The 17,714-nt window shown below is 48.4% G+C and overlaps 1 protein-coding gene across 1 annotated transcript in view; it reads right to left on the bottom strand.

Moving 5' to 3' along the window:
* Window positions 1–17,714, bottom strand: part of LOC110506452 (CD276 antigen) — a 77,373-nt gene that overhangs the window by 42,765 nt on the left and 16,894 nt on the right. Inside the window, exons 3-4 of the mRNA XM_021586062.3 lie at window positions 12,338–12,688; window positions 8,069–8,365 (exon numbers count right to left, since the gene is read on the bottom strand). Of these exons, the coding sequence (XP_021441737.2) occupies window positions 8,069–8,365; window positions 12,338–12,688 (648 nt within the window). The remainder of the gene's footprint in view (window positions 1–8,068; window positions 8,366–12,337; window positions 12,689–17,714) is intronic.

Consider the following 17,714-nt stretch of genomic DNA (forward strand, 5'->3'; position numbering starts at 1 on the left):
TAGGCAGACACATACATTATAGATATGACAGGCAGTTTAAGTCTGGGTCACTGAGATGTCTTGTGGCGTTGACAGAGAGTTGCACTTACTGCAGACACATCCCCCCCCCCCCCCCCCCCCCCCGTCTGATGAAATTAAACACAGTTGACGAAATTAACAATGTGAAAGGATGGATTGAGTTCATTTCCCTGTGGACAGTTTGTCTGTTAATGTGACCTGAAGGAGATCCTGGCCCTCACAGCTTCCCTCTATCCACACCAGTCACATTTGGCTATGTCAAAGATGGCTGCCATGTTCTAATCAATGCTTTCATCACAAATGTACGAGCATAATATTCAGTTCCGAGAGTTAAAGGGCTGTGATGACACTGTCCCTGCAGATGAAGGCAGATGACTCAGTCTGACTGCAGTACTAAATGTTGAGTCAGGTTGAGTCATTTCAGTCACATTTACAGACAGTAAACAAACTCTTTTGAGTGGTTTAAGTCCATGCTGCAGGGAGGGAAGTACGAAGAGTCCTGGGCCAGTAACACACCTCTACAGGGAGACGGCCACACTAGCTCCATGCTTAACTTTCATTAATTTCACACCTTGTAATCAATTACTGGTCTCTAGAGCTATCAGTGAAGCAAGCTACCTTTTCCAGGAACGAGCCCAAGTCTCTCAGCGCCTCCTAATTGAAAAGACATATCACCGTTAGACAATACTCTTTGTGTATGGGCGGCCATTGATATTAACTGTTTCAAGGCACCAGAAAAAGCGATTTACGGAGGTTGCAAACACCTTTTGTGGGACAACAATGCATGGTCTTATCTGGTTTAAGAGAGTTTAAGCATAAAAGAAATGGATATGAATAATTAAACGACCAAGCCTTTGAAGGTATGCTCAACCGTTTCGTCTGGGCTACTCTCCACCCAATGTCTCTCAAAAGGCTGCACCTAATATGATTTGAAATCGTAAAGCAGAGGCTGACGCCAGGCCTCCAGAAACCAATCCCTCTTACAGGATAAAACAGCAACTGTGTGAAATGTACACTGCAGGCCCCTTGGCTCAACCCCACTGATTTCCAGTCCCCCCTCACTGTGACTCTGGGAGGGAAAATAAAAAATGAGCTTGATCAGTGACAAAATGGGGCTTTTGCTCTTTTACTGCAGCCATAAATATAATCTGTCTTGAAGAAGAAAGAAAGCAGGAGAGGAGTGCAGGTCTTAAAGAGACAGGTTCCCTTCAGGCTCTGGACAGGCATAAAGATGTCACAGTAGTCCACAGTGTGGAAAGGAGAGGAGAGGAGGCCAGGACGTCCCCGATGCCATGCCATGGTGGCCTGGGACTGGGGCCGTGGACACTTATAGAGTCATGTACTGGTGATGGCTCCCCTGTGGTGAGGGGGAGGACAGGACAGGACCACACAGCAGGCCCAAGCCCACACACCCACACAGACTACCAGACAGTCACTCACAGTAGAGGTGTTCAGGCCGCAACGCTCCAACATTGTATTTCCAACTACAGACATAAAATACATTTTGACATTCAGCCATCGCAAAGACCTTTTATGCCAAAAGGAGACAGTGAAGACGACAACGGGAACAGGAAGGCATAAATCCCCAACACAATGAGAGGGAGCTCATTTTATCTCTGTGATTGTTGAGATGCTATAAGAGCAATGCAGTGAGCAGGAACTGGCCCGGCCCTAATCCCTCATTCAACCCAACAATCCCTCAGAGCTGCAAACGGCAAGACTGAGAGCATGCCAAATAATACTGTGAATCCATAATACAGGGATAAAACGTCCCCATGTTGAAGGCAAGGGAGGGAGGGAGAACATTCAAACAACTTAACAACTCAACATGGCAGTGACAGGAGGAAGTGGCCCCAGTTCAGAATCCCGAGAGGAAATAATGTGCTTACAAAGACTGCCATTGGCCTACCTGAATTTGTTTTAGACTGCTCCCTCCATTACTCCATCTCTCTATTTGGTTGCTGTTGTGCTAGGGGGTTGTCATAAGATAGTGTGTATTCAGGGAGGGATGTAAAGACAGAGAGAGACAGAGAGAGAGACAGGGAGAGAGACAGAGAGAGAGACAGAGAGAGAGACCGAGAGAAAGACAGAGACAGACAGAGAGAGACAGGGAGAGAGACAGAGAGAGACAGAGACAGACAGACAGAGAGAGACAGGGAGAGAGACAGAGAGAAAGACAGAGAGAGAGACAGAGAGAGAGACAGAGAGAGACAGGGAGAGAGACAGAGAGAGAGACAGAGAGAGACAGGGAGAGAGAGAGAGAGAGAGACAGAGAGAGACAGAGAGAGAGACAAAGACAGACAGAGAGAGACAGAGAGAGACAGAGAGAGAGACAGAGAGAGACAGAGACAGACAGAGAGAGACAGAGAGAGAGACAGAGACAGACAGAGAGAGACAGAGAGAGACAGAGAGAGAGACATAGACAGACAGAGAGAGACAGAGAGAGACAGGGAGAGAGACAGAGAGACAGGGAGAGAGACAGAGACAGACAGAGAGAGACAGAGAGAGAGACAGAGAGAGAGAGAGACAGAGAGAGACAGAGAGAGAGACAGAGACAGAGAGAGAGAGACAGAGACAGACAGAGAAAGACAGAGAGTGGGAGAGAGAGCGATAGAGAGAGAGACAGAGAAAGACAGAGAGAGACAGAGAGTGGGAGAGAGAGAAAAAGACCCGTCTGTGCGTTTGGACAATAATTAATACAGTGTTCCATCAGGGGAACTGCCTGCTCGCTTCTCTGCTGACAACGCTTTCATTTATACTGCTGTTTTCCTCTTTTTCCAAAGGCTTCGTTAATTGTATTTAAAGTAGCCCCGTAAAAAAGTTGAGTAGAGAACAACACTGCCATGTTTTGTGTTTAGCTTGCTTTCGTTTGCTTACTTGTTTTTTAGGCTTGCGTAAGCTCTGCGAGCAGGGCACTGGCAGGTACCAATTTATAAGGCATCACATGTCAGGAACAAGCACCCAGAACAGATAATAACACAGTCAGGGAAAAAGGGAAGAGGCTAGCACAAACGTAATGAAGGAAAAACACAGCAAAGCTTTATACAGTCTGCTCCAAATGGAATATGTACTGTATAACTATTGTTTTAACCTTTATTTAACTAGGCAAGTCAGTTAAGAACAAAGTCTTGGCGGCCTACCCCGGCGAATTGTTCATCGCCCTATGGGACTCCCAATCACAGACGCATGTGATACAGCCAGAATTTGAACCAGGGACTGTAGTGACGCCTCTTACACTGACAAGCAGTGCCCTAGACCGCTGCGCCACTCAGGAGTCCTGAAACGACTGTGCTAGCACCTCTGTCTCTTCTACCTATAAAGAGTCATGTTGGAGTGTGCATGGAGCTATTGAGGCGTGGATGTGAATGGGAAAGGGAGCGAGATGGAGAAAATGTGTGTGTTTAAGAGAGAGGAAGAGAGAGAAACAGGGAGAGAGAGAACGTGAAAGAGAGAAAAACAGGGAGACAAACAGGGAGAGAGAGAGATAGAGAGAGGGGGGTAGATAGAGAGGGAGAGGCTGAGAGAGAGAAAAACATGGAAAGCGCAAGAGAGAGAGGGAGAGAGAGAAACAGTGAGAGAGAGAGGGGGGAAACATGGAGAGAGAGCGATGCACTGTAATTCTGGTGGAGTGAGTTGGCCCTTTCGGAGCAGGGGATGAGGCCTCCCATGAAGTTGATGGAGCAAAGCAGATTGGACGAGCTCAGCAGCACAGCTTGGGCGATCTCCCTATGTCACCCTCTCTCCCTCTGTCTCCCTCACTTCATCCATTTACAATACCTTACATTTGAGTCATTTAGCAGACTTTCTTATGCAGAGCAACTTAGAGTAAGTGCATTCATCTTAAGATAACTAGGTGGGACAGCCACATATCTCAGTCATAGTAAGTTTAAAAAAATCTCAATAAAGTAGCTATCAGCTAGTAGGGGGGAAAGGTCAAGTTGAGATTGTTAGTCCCTCCCTCCCTGTCAGTGCCTCCATCTCCCTGCCTGCCTGTCAGGCCCTGGTGCCACAGCTCAGAGATTAGCAAACACTCTCTGCTCTCATCTCCATCTCACTCTCTGTCATCAGCCCAACCCTCACTCCCCCTCTCCCTCTGTCCTCTCTATCTCGATCTTATCCTGCTGCTGGGAGCTGCGAGTGCTGTGCCAGCAGTGGAGTCGGGCGGAGAGACAGAGGGCCTGGGCAGTGACAGGCCTAAAGCCCCCACCACCACCACAGCCATCTCTCATCTCCCACAGTAGAGATCTAAAGCTCTGCATTCTGCCAGCAGCTGTAAAAATGATATTAGACAGACAGCATGTCCATAAAGCTCAAAGGGCATTATTATATATATTTTGAGGATAGCAAAGTGACCGAGAGGTTGGGCAGGGGGGGGGGGGGGGGCAGAGGTGGTATTTAGTCTGGGACTGAGCTGCTCAAACTGCCTCTGCTGCTTTCAGCCAGGAGGATGGTAGTATAGCCAAGCAGGCTGGGGAGGCAGAGAAGGCAAAGGAGGGAGAGAAGGCTGAGGAGGGAGAGGAGGCTTAGGAGGGACAGGAGGCTGAGGAGGGAGAGAGGAGGTTGAGGAGGGAGAGAGGATGTTGAGGAGGGAGAGGAGGCTGAGGAGGGAGAGAGGAGGGACAGGAGGCTGAGGAGGGAGAGAGGAGGTTGAGGAGGTTGAGGAGGGAGAGGAGGCTGAGGAGGGAGAGAGGAGGCTGAGGAGGGAGATGGGGCTGAGGAGGAGGGAGAGGATGCTGAGGAGGGAGAGGAGGCTGAGGAGGGAGAGAGGAGGTAGAGAGGAGGGAGAGGAGGCTGAGGAGGGAGATGAGGCTGAGGAGGCAGAGAGGAGGCTGAGGAGGCAGAGAGGAGACTGAGGAAGGAGATGAGGCGGAGGGGGCTGAGGAGGCAGAGAGGAGGCTGAGGAGGGAGGCAACCTGCCTGGGTTCATACAAGGGCTGGTGCAGCTGCTGCCTCTTGTCATCGTCCTTGGACGCTGGATGCCAGGCATCTCTTTGTGTCTGTTCCAAGTTGGATCCTACTGTATCCTGTTGCTACAGCCATCAATATCCTACTACCAACACACATTGTTGTCTCTCTCCCAACAGCTGTTGAACCAACACATGATACGGTCATTTAGGGCTCAAGCCTGACATGACCTCTTCTAACCTGCACTGAGATATTTCAGTTGTAAATGGCAGTATTGTGTATGTAGTATTTCTCCAGGCAGGTGTTGTGTCATGGGGGAGGTACTACTATTAACAGTGGTGCTAATGATGATGTCATGGGGGAGGTACTACTATTAACAGTGGTGCTAATGATGATGTCATGGGGGAGGTACTACTATTAACAGTGGTGCTAATGATGATGGCGTGGTTCACAAGCATAACTTCTTAACCCTTACCATCTCAACACATGGCTTCACACGCGCCCCACACACTGTTCGGTGCAGTTAGGGGTTCATTTTCTCCAAATTAACCTTGTCAAACTATTTATTTTCCCAGGGGAGAGTTGTATTACTATTGTAATTTTCAATCAGAGATTGAGGAAAGTGTGACATTTTTATGTGCTTATTCTCTCTCCCCACTCTCTCTCCCTCTCTCCTTCTCTCCCTCCCTTCCTCTCTCTCTCTCTCCCCTATTGGGTGGGGAATAGTCCATTTGGAATCTTAAGCAGATTTCACCCCTCCCTATAATAGGATTCTCAGTCTGGTGTGTGGTGGGTGCAGTGCTGTGATTATCCAGTATATTTACTATATAAACTCTGCTGGGCACACACTCAGAACAGTTCTGCTAGGTCAAAATTAATTACAGAAGTTGTTAAGCATACAGCAGCTGTTGTAAACAAATGCAAATAAATTTTCATATCAAACAAGCCCCTTGTATCTCGGCACACAAAAATAAATCTGCCACTTGTTTACTAACAAGTTAGGCTATCATCAAGCTGTGCTGGTTAGAGTAGGATAAATTAATATTCTCCAACTAGCCCCAGAGCGCTCAGATCCTGGCCACTCCATGGCTTTAATCAACAGCTTTGCAGCTTTGTCTCTTGGTTTGTTCCATCCTTTCTCTCTCTCTCTCTCTCTTTCTCTCTCTCTCTCTCTCTCTCCATCTCTCAATCTCTCAATCTCTCTCTCATCCCTCAGCCTCTCTTTCTTCTTGGCCGGTCTATTCTCTTTCATAGGTTGCCTCCGTTATTCTCCGTAGCCTAGCCGGGTTTTTCTCTAGGACAGCTTCAGAGCGTGGGTAATTCCTTTATTTCCACCGAGCTGAACAGATCACTTTTCGTTATCAGCGGTTTTCTGCGCTCGGCACAAACTGTCTCTCTGTGGAGAACAAAGGCTTTCCACTAGTCTAACAGAACAGGTGTTCTGCTGGGTTTCGGGTTGGATGAGGAACAACTGCTCAGTCTGAGAGGAACTCTTCCTTGACACACAGACTGACGAAGATCACAACCATACCTAGTTCTCGATCCTTTCATACTGCTTCAGATCATCGGTCCTATGTCCATTTCCTCCTCTCCTCTGTCAGGATTCACCTCTATCTTCCCCATCACCTCTACAGATCTGGACCACTGAAATAACTCTATGATCTGAAACAGTTCACCGCCTGAGGCAACGTCTAGAATGCCTTAGACAGGCACCTAATCAGCCTTACGTTCTCTATAAAACAGAGAGAGCATATCTATGCATATAAGCGTATCTATGTCCTTTACTAAAACCACAAGATGCAATAGTCTCTAGTAGTTCCACTTTTCTAAAGTCTACTGCAACATGTGAACAGTAATCGTACTGTGGGCTTAACAGCAACACTTGTTCATTCCTTCATGTCATGTCTCTTCCTACTGTGGATTTAGCAACATTGTAATACACCGGAGGCCTTGTCATGACTGTAGAGTGTGGAGCTGTGGAATAGGCCATCGGGCTCAGGGCCCTCCCGGCCCCAGCAGCACGGAAACAGCAGTCATTTCCCAGCCCAGCGGAGCAGCACTCACTGACCTGACCTAACACACACACACACACACACACACACACACACACACACACACACACACACACACACACACACACACACACACACACACACACACACACACACAAACACACACACACACACACACACACACACAAACACACACACACACACACACACACACACACACACACACACACACACACACACACTCCCTGACCCGGGCGTAGGGTGACCTCCCCCTCCCTAGCTCTGATCCAGCAGGTCCCGGCCACCTCTTCTTATTTATGAGCCATTTCACACAGCCCTGCTCCCATTAGAGAGCCAGCCTTGGCCAGTCTTGGCCCGTCAGACACACTAAACACTCCACACGCTTAACATCACGTACACCAGTAAGGCAGCCAGGGGACAGGGGGTCGGGGGCTGGGGACGGGACAGAGAAGACCCCAGGGCCACCACACAAGGCCACCACCCACACAGCCCAGGAAGAGATTACACCACTCACCCGAAAAGAGCAATGTAAACATATTGACCCACTTCCTGGTTGGCAGACATTGGCTGTAGCTTCAGCTGAGAGACAGGCTAGAGCTGGGAGTCTGCTCTGTAGGCTGTACAGCTGCTGCACCACCATTACTTCCATTTAGCTCTAATATTATTGTATATCCTTTATCACCTTCTAGCATCACCAAATGTCAGATGAGTAGTTATTTTAGTTTCATAGGAATCATCTGGGAAATAATTACCCACTGATGTGATTTAAAGATGTGCAGAAACTGATGGTTAGGCTTATTGGAGCATAATTGAACATTTCATTATTTTCCCTACAGTTCTGTGGAGCTCTGAACAGCTAGCTGAATATTCAAGGCATAACATTTGACTAGCGGATTGATTTACAAATGCATACAAGACTTTAATAGGCAGCCGTGCTCCTGTGTGACTGAAAACAAGATTATCCTGAACTGGCAACATTAAAACACCGTGGGAAGTCTCTGAATGTTAGCTGGTTTACTTTCCAGAGGCTAGGGCCTTTGTCAGGGAAGACAGACAGCAATGGGGAACACAGACACACAGATTCACATAGACACACACATAGACACACACACCTGTGATGGTGACGGAGGCGTGGCCGTCCTCACCCAATAATGGGTTGGTCAGTCTGCAGCTGTAAGTGCTATTGGGCTCCAGGGTGACAGTCAGGACACTGCGCATGCTGAACAGCCCCTCCTCATTGGCCACCAGGGAGGTGGTGACGTTGTCCGTCAGGTTGTGCCCGCCCCCATCCTGCCACAGTACGTCAGCCTCAGGGTAGCCACCGTACGCCACGCAAGTCAGCGCCACCTTGTCACCCGGCCGCAGGTTAGAGTCTGGCTCCAGGGTCACCAGAGGCTTGGAATAGGGGGCTGAGGGGGGAGAGGGGGGAGAGGGGGGGAGAGAGGAGGGGAGAAGAACAGACACACACAGAATTTTTGCCAAGTCACCAGAAACTTGGAGTAGGGGGCTGAAGGGGTAGGGGGGAGCAGAAATATACAGAGTTTAAGTCAGATTATCAGCAGTGAGGGACACCTAGGGAACTGTTTGACATGATTCCCATTAAATTGTTAATTACATTTAGGGAGCTTAGCATAACATCGAGCTTAAGATCCCAGAGACATCATCTGCAGCATATCCTGGTACTCCCTTCTGTCCTCCTCCATCTCCACCCTGGAGAGAGCCACGGCTCCGAGCCAAGCCGCCTCACAATACAACGCAACAACCACAGCCTGGCCCGGCCCGGATGGCGGGCCTGGGGGAAATAGGCACGGCTCCGAGAATTTGGGACTGCTGTGCTCTGTTCAGGGGTTTGGCAGGAGGGGCGGGCGGGCGGTGAGGAGGTGAGGGGGGTGAATCCTCAGCCTGGAATGAATTCACTGCTCTCCAATCCCCTGAGCTAAAACACAACCAGAGAGGCGGCGGGCAGAGAGAGGAGGCTGTATTCCCTGAGCCAATCATAACACAGCAAACAATGGGGAGGACAGGGAGGGAGAAGAAGGAGATTAAATAACTTCATGCGAGTTGCCTTTTGAAAAGTGGGCTCTCGCTCTCTCTCTCAGCACTAAGACGGAATGTCAGCCTGCCACTAACCTCCCTGGCTATCCATTTGACTGACAGGCAGATTTCCACAGAGACCCGTCATTTTCTCAGAGCACTGTGGGAAGGGAGCTCTATGATGTTAACTGTAAATGCCAGCTAAAAATAATACATCTATGAATCGAATGCATGAAAAGGGGCCAATTTGTCACTGTTTGAGCGACTGTGTCATTTTTCCCCCTTTCTCTACCCAGACTAGCCAGCCAAGAGGAAAACTGTTGAACGTTAACACTGCTTAATGCACATACATCCTTAGACAGGAAAGGCCCAATTTAACAACAAAACATGGGAATTAGTGGTGAGGGAGGGAGGGAGGAGTTCACCAACACTGTGTGTGAAGTCATAAAGAATAATTATAAATAAAAGTGCACTCAGTTGTGATGATGGTCCTGTGATGGAACAACCACCTTCATCACCGAGCTGCTAGTAACAATCAATCTTGTCAGGAACTAATAATCAAAGCCAGTGATTAACCACAACCAGAGGACCACAATCAGGAAGTATCGACCAATCATGTTATCGTGCATCCCTGACGGAACTAAGTGTTTCATGACCAATTTCTGTGTTGTGTTAGGCATCGATCCTAAAGGTCTCGCATGATTATCAAAGAAAGGCCTGTGATGTGTGACCAAATTGCCCTCTAGTGGCCTCATGGGTGGAATTATTTCATAATTGATAAACATTGAATTTAAAAAAATTCAAAAGGAAAATCCGGTGTTTCTATGTTAAACGGTTTTGTTATAATTCAGTCTTCTGTGATGGACAGTCGTGGCGAAAAGTTTTGAGAATGACACAAATATTAATTTCCACAAAGTCTGCTGCCTCAGTGTCTTTAGATATTTTTGTCAGATGTTACTATGGGATACTGAAGTATAATTACAAGCATTTCATAAGTGTCAAAGGCTTTTATTGACAATTACATGAAGTTGATGCAGAGAGTCAATATTTGCAGTGTTGACCCTTCTTTTTCAAGACCTCTGCAAACCACCCTGGCATGCTGTCAATTAACTTCTGGGCCACTGATGGCAGCCCATTCTTGCATAATCAATGCTGTGGGGTTTTGTTTGTCCACCCGCCTCTTGAGGATTGACCACAAATTCTCAATGGGATTAAGGTCTGGGGGTTTCCTGGCCATGGACCCAAAATATCGATGTTTTGTTCCCCGAGCCACTTAGTTATCACTTTTGCCTTATGGCAAGGTGATCCATCATGCTGGAAAAGACATTGTTCATCACCAAACTGTTTCTGGATGGTTGGGAGAAGTTGCTCTCGGAGGATGTGTTGGTACCATTCTTTATTCATGGCTGTGTTCTTATGTAAAATTGTGAGTGAGCCCACTCCCTTGGCTGAGAAGCAACCCCACACATGAATGGTCTCAGGATGCTTTACTGTTGGCATGACACAGGACTGATGGTAGCGCTCACCTTGTCTTCTCCGGACAAGCTTTTTTCCGGATGCCCCAAACAATCGGAAAGGGGATTCATCAGAGAAAATGACTTTACCCCAGTTCTCAGCAGTCCAATCCCTGTACCTTTTGCAGAATATCAGTCTGTCCCTGATGTTTTTCCTGGAGAGAAGTGGCTTCTTTGCTGCCCTTCTTGACATCAGGCCATCCACCAAAAGTCTTCGCCTCACTGTGCGTGCAGATGCACTCACACCTGCCTGCTGCCATTCCTGAGCAGTCTCTGTACTGGTGGTGCCCCGATCCCGCAGCTGAATCAACTTTAGGAGACGGTCCTGGCGCTTGCTGGACTTTCTTGGGCGCCCTGAAGCCTTTTTCACAACAATTGAACTGCTCTCCTTGAAGTTCTTGATGATCCGATAAATGGTTGATTTAGGTGCAATCTTACTGGCCCAATATCCTTGCCTGTGAAGCCCTTTTTGTGCAAAGCAATGATGACGGCACGTGTTTCTTTGCAGGTAACCATGGTTGCAGTGGAAGAACAATGATTCCAAGCATCACCCTCCTTTTGAAGCTTCCAGTCTGTTATTCGAACTCAATCAGCATGACAGAGTGATCTCCAGCCTTGTCCTCGACAACACTCACACCTGTGTTAACAAGAGAATCACTGACATGGTGTCAGATGGTCCTTTTATGGCAGGGCTGAAATGCAGTGGACATTTTTTGGGGGGATTCAGTTCATTTGCATGGCAAAGAGGGACTATGCAATTAATTGCAATTCATCTGATCACTCTTCATAACATTCTGGAGTATGTGCAAATTGCCATCATACAAACTGAGGCAGCAGACTTTGTGAAAATTCATATTTGAGTCATTCTCAAAACATTTGGCCACGACTGTATATAAAGTGTAATATTGGGATGCAAACTCAAAATGTAATACATTTAAACTCTATATCTGACATGGTACAGGTGTCTTCTTTTTTAAAGCCCATAACCATGAGTGAGAGGTATATACTTTTGTTTCAAAATAGATTTGCTTAAGACTCCCAAGAAACACTCTGTGTGACCCTCATTTAGCCCACTGCAGTAAAAGGTTAAAGAGGGGACTCTACTTCCTGCATGTGAAGCCCTTCAGGTGTCTCCTTCTCCTCACCTCCTTTTCAACCGTATTGGAGAAAACAAACCAAGATCCTCATCCTCCGACCCTCTTCTCCAATGTGTTTTAAGACAGGATTCGAGGAAAGATGTATCAAGAAAGATGTGGTAGCTGCAGGCCAAGCATAGACTCATATCTCCCTATCTAACTTTGAGCACCAGTTGTCAGAGCAGGTCACAGATCACTGCAGCTGTACATAGCCCATCTGTAAATAGCCCATCCAACTACCTTATCCCCATACTGTTTTTATTTTTTGTTGCTCCTTTGCACCCCAATATCTCTGACTTGTATATTCATCTTCTGAACATCTATCACTCCAGTGTTTAATTGCTAAATTGTAATTATTTCACCACTATAGCCTATTTATTGCCTTACCTCCCTCATCTTACCTCATTTGCACACACTGTATATATACTTTTATATTGTGTTATTGACTGTATGTTTGTTTATTCCATGTGTAACTCTGTGTTGTTGTTTGTGTTGCACTGCTTTGCTTTATCTTGGCCAGGTCGCAGTTGTAAATGAGAACTTGTTCTCAACTGGCCAACCTGGTTAAATAAAGGTGAAACTAATTTTTAAAATGTTTCAGCTTTCCCAGTCTGAAGTCGTTATTGTAAAACTTAAAAGAGGATGTGTTCTCAACGACTTACCAGGTTAAATAAAGGTAAAAAATGAACAGACTCACCTGCTACCTGGAGCAGTAGGGCTGCACTACCGTGGGCCTCCACCCTGACGAAGCAGGTGTAGCTACCCTCGTCAGCCACCCGGACCCCCCTCAAGAGGAGCGAGGTGTTGCCCGTGCCCAGCTGGGAGGGGTACAGGCTGGTGCGGTTGGCATAGCGCTCTCCCTGGTCTGCCAGCTGGTCCTGGCTAGCCCAGTAGCTGTGCACACTGCGCTTGGTGTCCGTCAGCTGCCAGAAGACACTGAGGTCAGACAGGTTGAAGGGAGAGGCGTGGCTGAAGGAACAGTTGAGGGTGGTGTCCATGCCGTACAGCGCAACCACTGGCAGCTCTGGGACTTGCACTTCTAGGACAGCTAGATAGGAGAGAGAGGAGAGAGAGTGAGTATGTCAATAACAGCAAACATTGACCTGTGTGTTTAGCCATGTAGTGGAGAGAGATGTCTAAATAAGCTTTAGGGAGATGAATGAACTGCAATAAAAAGGTAGCTCCTAAATATCCACTTGGAGCCAGTGGTGAGTTAATAATCTAGACAGTGGTCTGTCTGGTGAGAAAGAACACTCTCCATCTCTCTCCAGAGTGTACTGTCTCCCTCAACACAACACGGGGCTAAGCTGCTCAATGGTGAGTGTGATTTGTTTTGTTTTAATGCGGAAACCCTCCTTAAGGCATCTGATCTCCACATTGCTTGTCTAGACTGGATGCTTCTCTCCTCTCCTCTCCTCTCCTCTCCTCTCCTCTCCTCTCCTCTCCTCTCCTCTCCTCTCCTCTCCTCTCCTCTCCTGTCCTCTCTGCAGCCAAAAGCAGGCTTTGCATAATCATTCTGGCTTAGTAGCCATCTCAGACACCACAGAGAGAGGAGGCTACAGCTAAACCATTCACAATGTATTCCTGTCTCCACTTCTACAGGTCTGGTTGTGTGATGAACATCAGGACAGAAAAAGCCATTCCAACACCTGGAATCCCCCTGAATCTAGTGTGATGCATCCTATACTAGACTGCTGCTATTCTTTATGAGAACCTCTTCTGTATTCGTGTCTTTCAGATTTAATAACAATCACACACTTCTGCATGAAATAATTGTGATTGAGGTGTAACAATTGATTTCCCAATTATCAACAAACAACACTTTCATCCAAGTGCAATCCGTGGATGAGGACGCTCAGTCAAGGCAAAGATATTTTGGTAGACACATAGCCAAACCTCACAGGAGAGACCCCACATTCACCAATATGCCCCTGCTCATCTATAGGCACACTGCCACCTGCTGGATCTTCATGTAACTACAGGCCAGAGGAAAACAGGGCAAAATAGACAATTTGCCAACACCTTTAACATCCAAAAATATACCATCCACCCCATCCATAAAACCATGGAAACAGAAGAACAACAAGCCCCAGTAACTAACAAACACAAGAATGTAATTCTAGGTGATGCACTACAGTTCCTCCCAACCCCTGTGAAAATCACATTACTGACAACACAGTTGTGGGATGTTTTTCTATAGCCCTATAATGTGACTACACTTCCTCTGCTGTGCCACAGCACAGTCGACAATCCAATCCAGTAATCATGGCATACCATTACAGTAGCAGGGTTTATTGTAGGGCGGTATGTCTGTCTACCAGACTAACGTTCTAGTAGTTTGTGCATGTGTGTTTTTGTAGTGCTTTCTGGGTAATGAATAGGCAACAGGCAGGACTGCAGCGGAAGTGACAGCCCCCACAGAGGCATGCACACAGAGGAGGGAGGAGACACAGCAATTAGATCACTCCCAGAGCAGACCGGAATGGCTCACTCCATTGGGTTCACAGAGGAGGAGAGAGAGGAGGGAGGGAGAGGTAAGAGGGAGGTAGGGGAAGAGAATGGGAGAGGGGAGAGACGGGGAGAGAGGGCAGAGAGGGGAAAAATTATGGACAAGAGGAGAGAGGAAGGAGAGTGAGAGGGCAGCTTTGAGCGTGCACTTAAAGATAATATCAGGAAACAAGCCAGGAGGGGAGAGCACTGCAGCCCATCGCTAATCCCCTAACTCAGGACAGGGCCCAAGTCAGGCAAGAGATAAGTACTCATCCCTCTCTCCTTCGATCTCTTTCTCCCACCTTCTCTAACCAGTGACCCTCTTCTTGGTGCCAGTCTGGTGAGGGTGCAGCAGGACATTGGGGCAGCATGTTAACACACTGACAGACCGAGAGCAGCAGGAGAGCACAGCGTTTCACATCCACTTCACTGCACCCAGAGGGGAGAGGCTGTTAGCTCTGACGTCATGGAAACTGTGAGTAAGCATCTGATGTCCTATTCCTTCAGAGGTGAAACACAGAGGGGGAAAACTGGTATTGTTTCTGCTTTTAACCTCTAGATATCTCCAACAAACACAACAACATACTGTAGTATTTGTGATAACTCCTTTGGTCTAGGGGGTTGTGGTTGAAAAAGTGTATTGTGAGAGGTGGTGTCTCCCTGTTTGAGGGAGGAGGGCTAAGGGCTCTCCCCGGCCCCCTGAGAGGCGATAAAGAGATGCTCAGAGCAGAGAGTGGTGGAGGGAGGGGACGGCAGGGCAGATTTACACCCTGCACTTTGTGTTTATGGGCCCGGCTCTGTTTGAGTGCCTGTGAGAGAGACAGAGCCGTGCACTTTCACAGCCGACATGAAATAAACTCATTAAAGCCCCGTGAGCGCTGGCTGGCACTCGTCCCTCAGAGCGGAGCGCCACGCAGGCTGACACGCAGGCAGGGAGGCAGAAAGACACGCAGAGAGACAGACAGACAGACAGACAGACAGGCAGGCAGGCAGAAAGAGGCAGGGAGGGAGGCAGGGGGGAAGGGAGGGAGGCAGGCAGCAGGGAGGGAGAGGCAGGCTGCAGGGAAGGAGGGAGGGAGGGACAGTCAGGAAGGCAGGGCAAGCTAGCAATGGCCCTGTGGAATATTTACATCACTCACTCCCCTCAACCCCTCCACTCCCCTAATCCCTGGGCTGTCTCTTCAACCCCTCCGCTCCCCTAATCCCTGGGCTGTCTCTTCAACCCCTCCGCTCCCCTAATCCCTGAGCTGTCTCTTCAACCCCTCCGCTCCCCTAATCCCTGGGCTGTCTCTTCAACCCCTCCGCTCTCCTAATCCCTGGGCTGTCTCTTCAACCCCTCCGCTCCCTAATCCCTGGGCTGTCTCTTCAACCCCTCCGCTCCCCTAATCCCTGGGCTGTCTCTTCAACCCCTCCACTCCCCTAATCCCTGGGCTGTCTCTTCAACCCCTCCGCTCTCCTAATCCCTGGGCTGTCTCTTCAACCCCTCCGCTCCCCTAATCCCTGGGCTGTCTCTTCAACCCCTCCGCTCCCCTAATCCCTGGGCTGTCTCTTCAACCCCTCCACTCCCCTAATCCCTGGGCTGTCTCTTCAACCCCTCCGCTCTCCTAATCCCTGGGCTGTCTCTTCAACCCCTCCGCTCCCCTAATCCCTGGGCTGTCTCTTCAACCCCTCCGCTCCCCTAATCCCTGGGCTGTCTCTTCAACCCCTCCGCTCCCCTAATCCCTGGGCTGTCTCTTCAACCCCTCCACTCCCCTCAACCCCTCCGCTCCCCTAATCCCTGGGCTGTCTCTTCAACCCCTCCGCTCCCCTCATCCCTGGGCTGTCTCTTCAACCCCTACCTCAACTCAACATAACAGTGATGCTGTCACTGGACCCTGGCTAGCCTAGTGCTAAACTCACCAGTACAGATGCAGCCTCAAGAGTAGTGATGGGGGTGGGAGGAATCGATATAGATTCATATCAGGATAGTAGTGTTTTCAGCATTTTTATTTCAAACCTATTTTTCACATGGCTCTCTCTCATTCCTCTGCAGCAGACATATGGTGAGCAATATGTTTGGAACATGGAATTATAATAAAATCACCGTATTGAATCGCAATACATATAGAATTGTGAGAATAGCAATACATATTGTATCGGCAGCTAAGTATCGAGATAATGTCGTATCGTGACGTCCCCGGCAATTCCCAGCCCTACTCGAGAGCCACCCTGAACTTGTGAGCTTAGATGAATGGTTCGCTGCACGGATATCCCTGCTAGTACAGATTAGCCCCGGCTAGTGCTAAGCTAATATATACAGATGAGTGGGGCAGAGGGGCTGAGGGGCCTGCTGAGTGTGAAGCAGCATGGCAGGCATGGCAGGCAGCAGGCTGACAGGGGCTGGGAGGAGAACCACAGGCTTCATACATAGGCAGCTGACAAGGTGACACAACATGGCTCTTGGTAAACAAATTCCTTAGCCACAGCGGCAGTGACATCTCACCTCAGTCCTCCAGACGCACCCATGCACACACACACGCACACACACACAGTCACACACACACACAACCAGGCAAATGCAGGCACGCACGCACGCACACACACATACACACACACACACACACACACACACACACACACACACACACACACACACACACACACACACACACACAGGCAGAGGGCATTGTTATTCAGCTCAGTCCTGGCTCCTGACAGCTCCACAGCACTGTGAGAGCCAGTCTGAGACACAGGGCATTCTGACACTACAACATCCACTGTCATAGTACTGCTACACAACAGACAGGTCCCAATCACCGTGTTCAGTGACACCCACACACACCCACACAAACACCTACACGCAGGCACGCACAAACACATTACCATCTCACTCTGCTTGCGATCACTAAAGTTGAATTCACTCGGTTCAATAGAATGTACCCCCGTATCCACATCTAGTAGAATGCAACACATAGCCTACACATTCCGTGTTGATGTTCCATTCCTGTTCAGCTGACCCTGGTCAATGGAACACAACCCTAAACAGAAATACCTAAACCTGTAATAACCGGATCCTTTTAATAACCTGGGCTGTTAAACACAAGGGCTTCAATAAGACCACAGCTTCCATCTCCCTCCAGCTCCTGATACAATAACCCACACTGTTCAATAACCCTGGTTCATAACTGCTTCTCCAATAACAAACACAGAATAGAACTCGGCTTCAAATGAACTGTGCTTAATAACAGTGAACATCACCCACTAGGCCAATAGGCACCTTACACACAGGTTAAATGACCCCTGCTCGATAACAGACGGCAGAGCTGCCAGTAGTACTGTTCATTAGAAGACGTTAGGTACACATGTTCAGAGATATGGTAAAGCCCCTTCGTCGAACACGGCATAAAGGAACAGCCATGATAAGGGTGCACAGACATACATACACTGGAAGGCATAATGCGGCGGTAATATTGACTTAACTGAGTAAGCACACACAGGCAGTGTAGTTAGTGTTCTTTCTGGCTAAGTAGTGAGCTGCTTAAAAAGCTGTGGCAATAGTGCCCCCATCAGGTGGTCAAAAGTACTGCAGCTTCAGACATGTTGGT

Source organism: Oncorhynchus mykiss, chromosome 26, assembly GCF_057628025.1.
Source record: "Oncorhynchus mykiss isolate SJ-2025 chromosome 26, ASM5762802v1, whole genome shotgun sequence".
Classification (NCBI taxonomy): domain Eukaryota; kingdom Metazoa; phylum Chordata; class Actinopteri; order Salmoniformes; family Salmonidae; genus Oncorhynchus; species Oncorhynchus mykiss.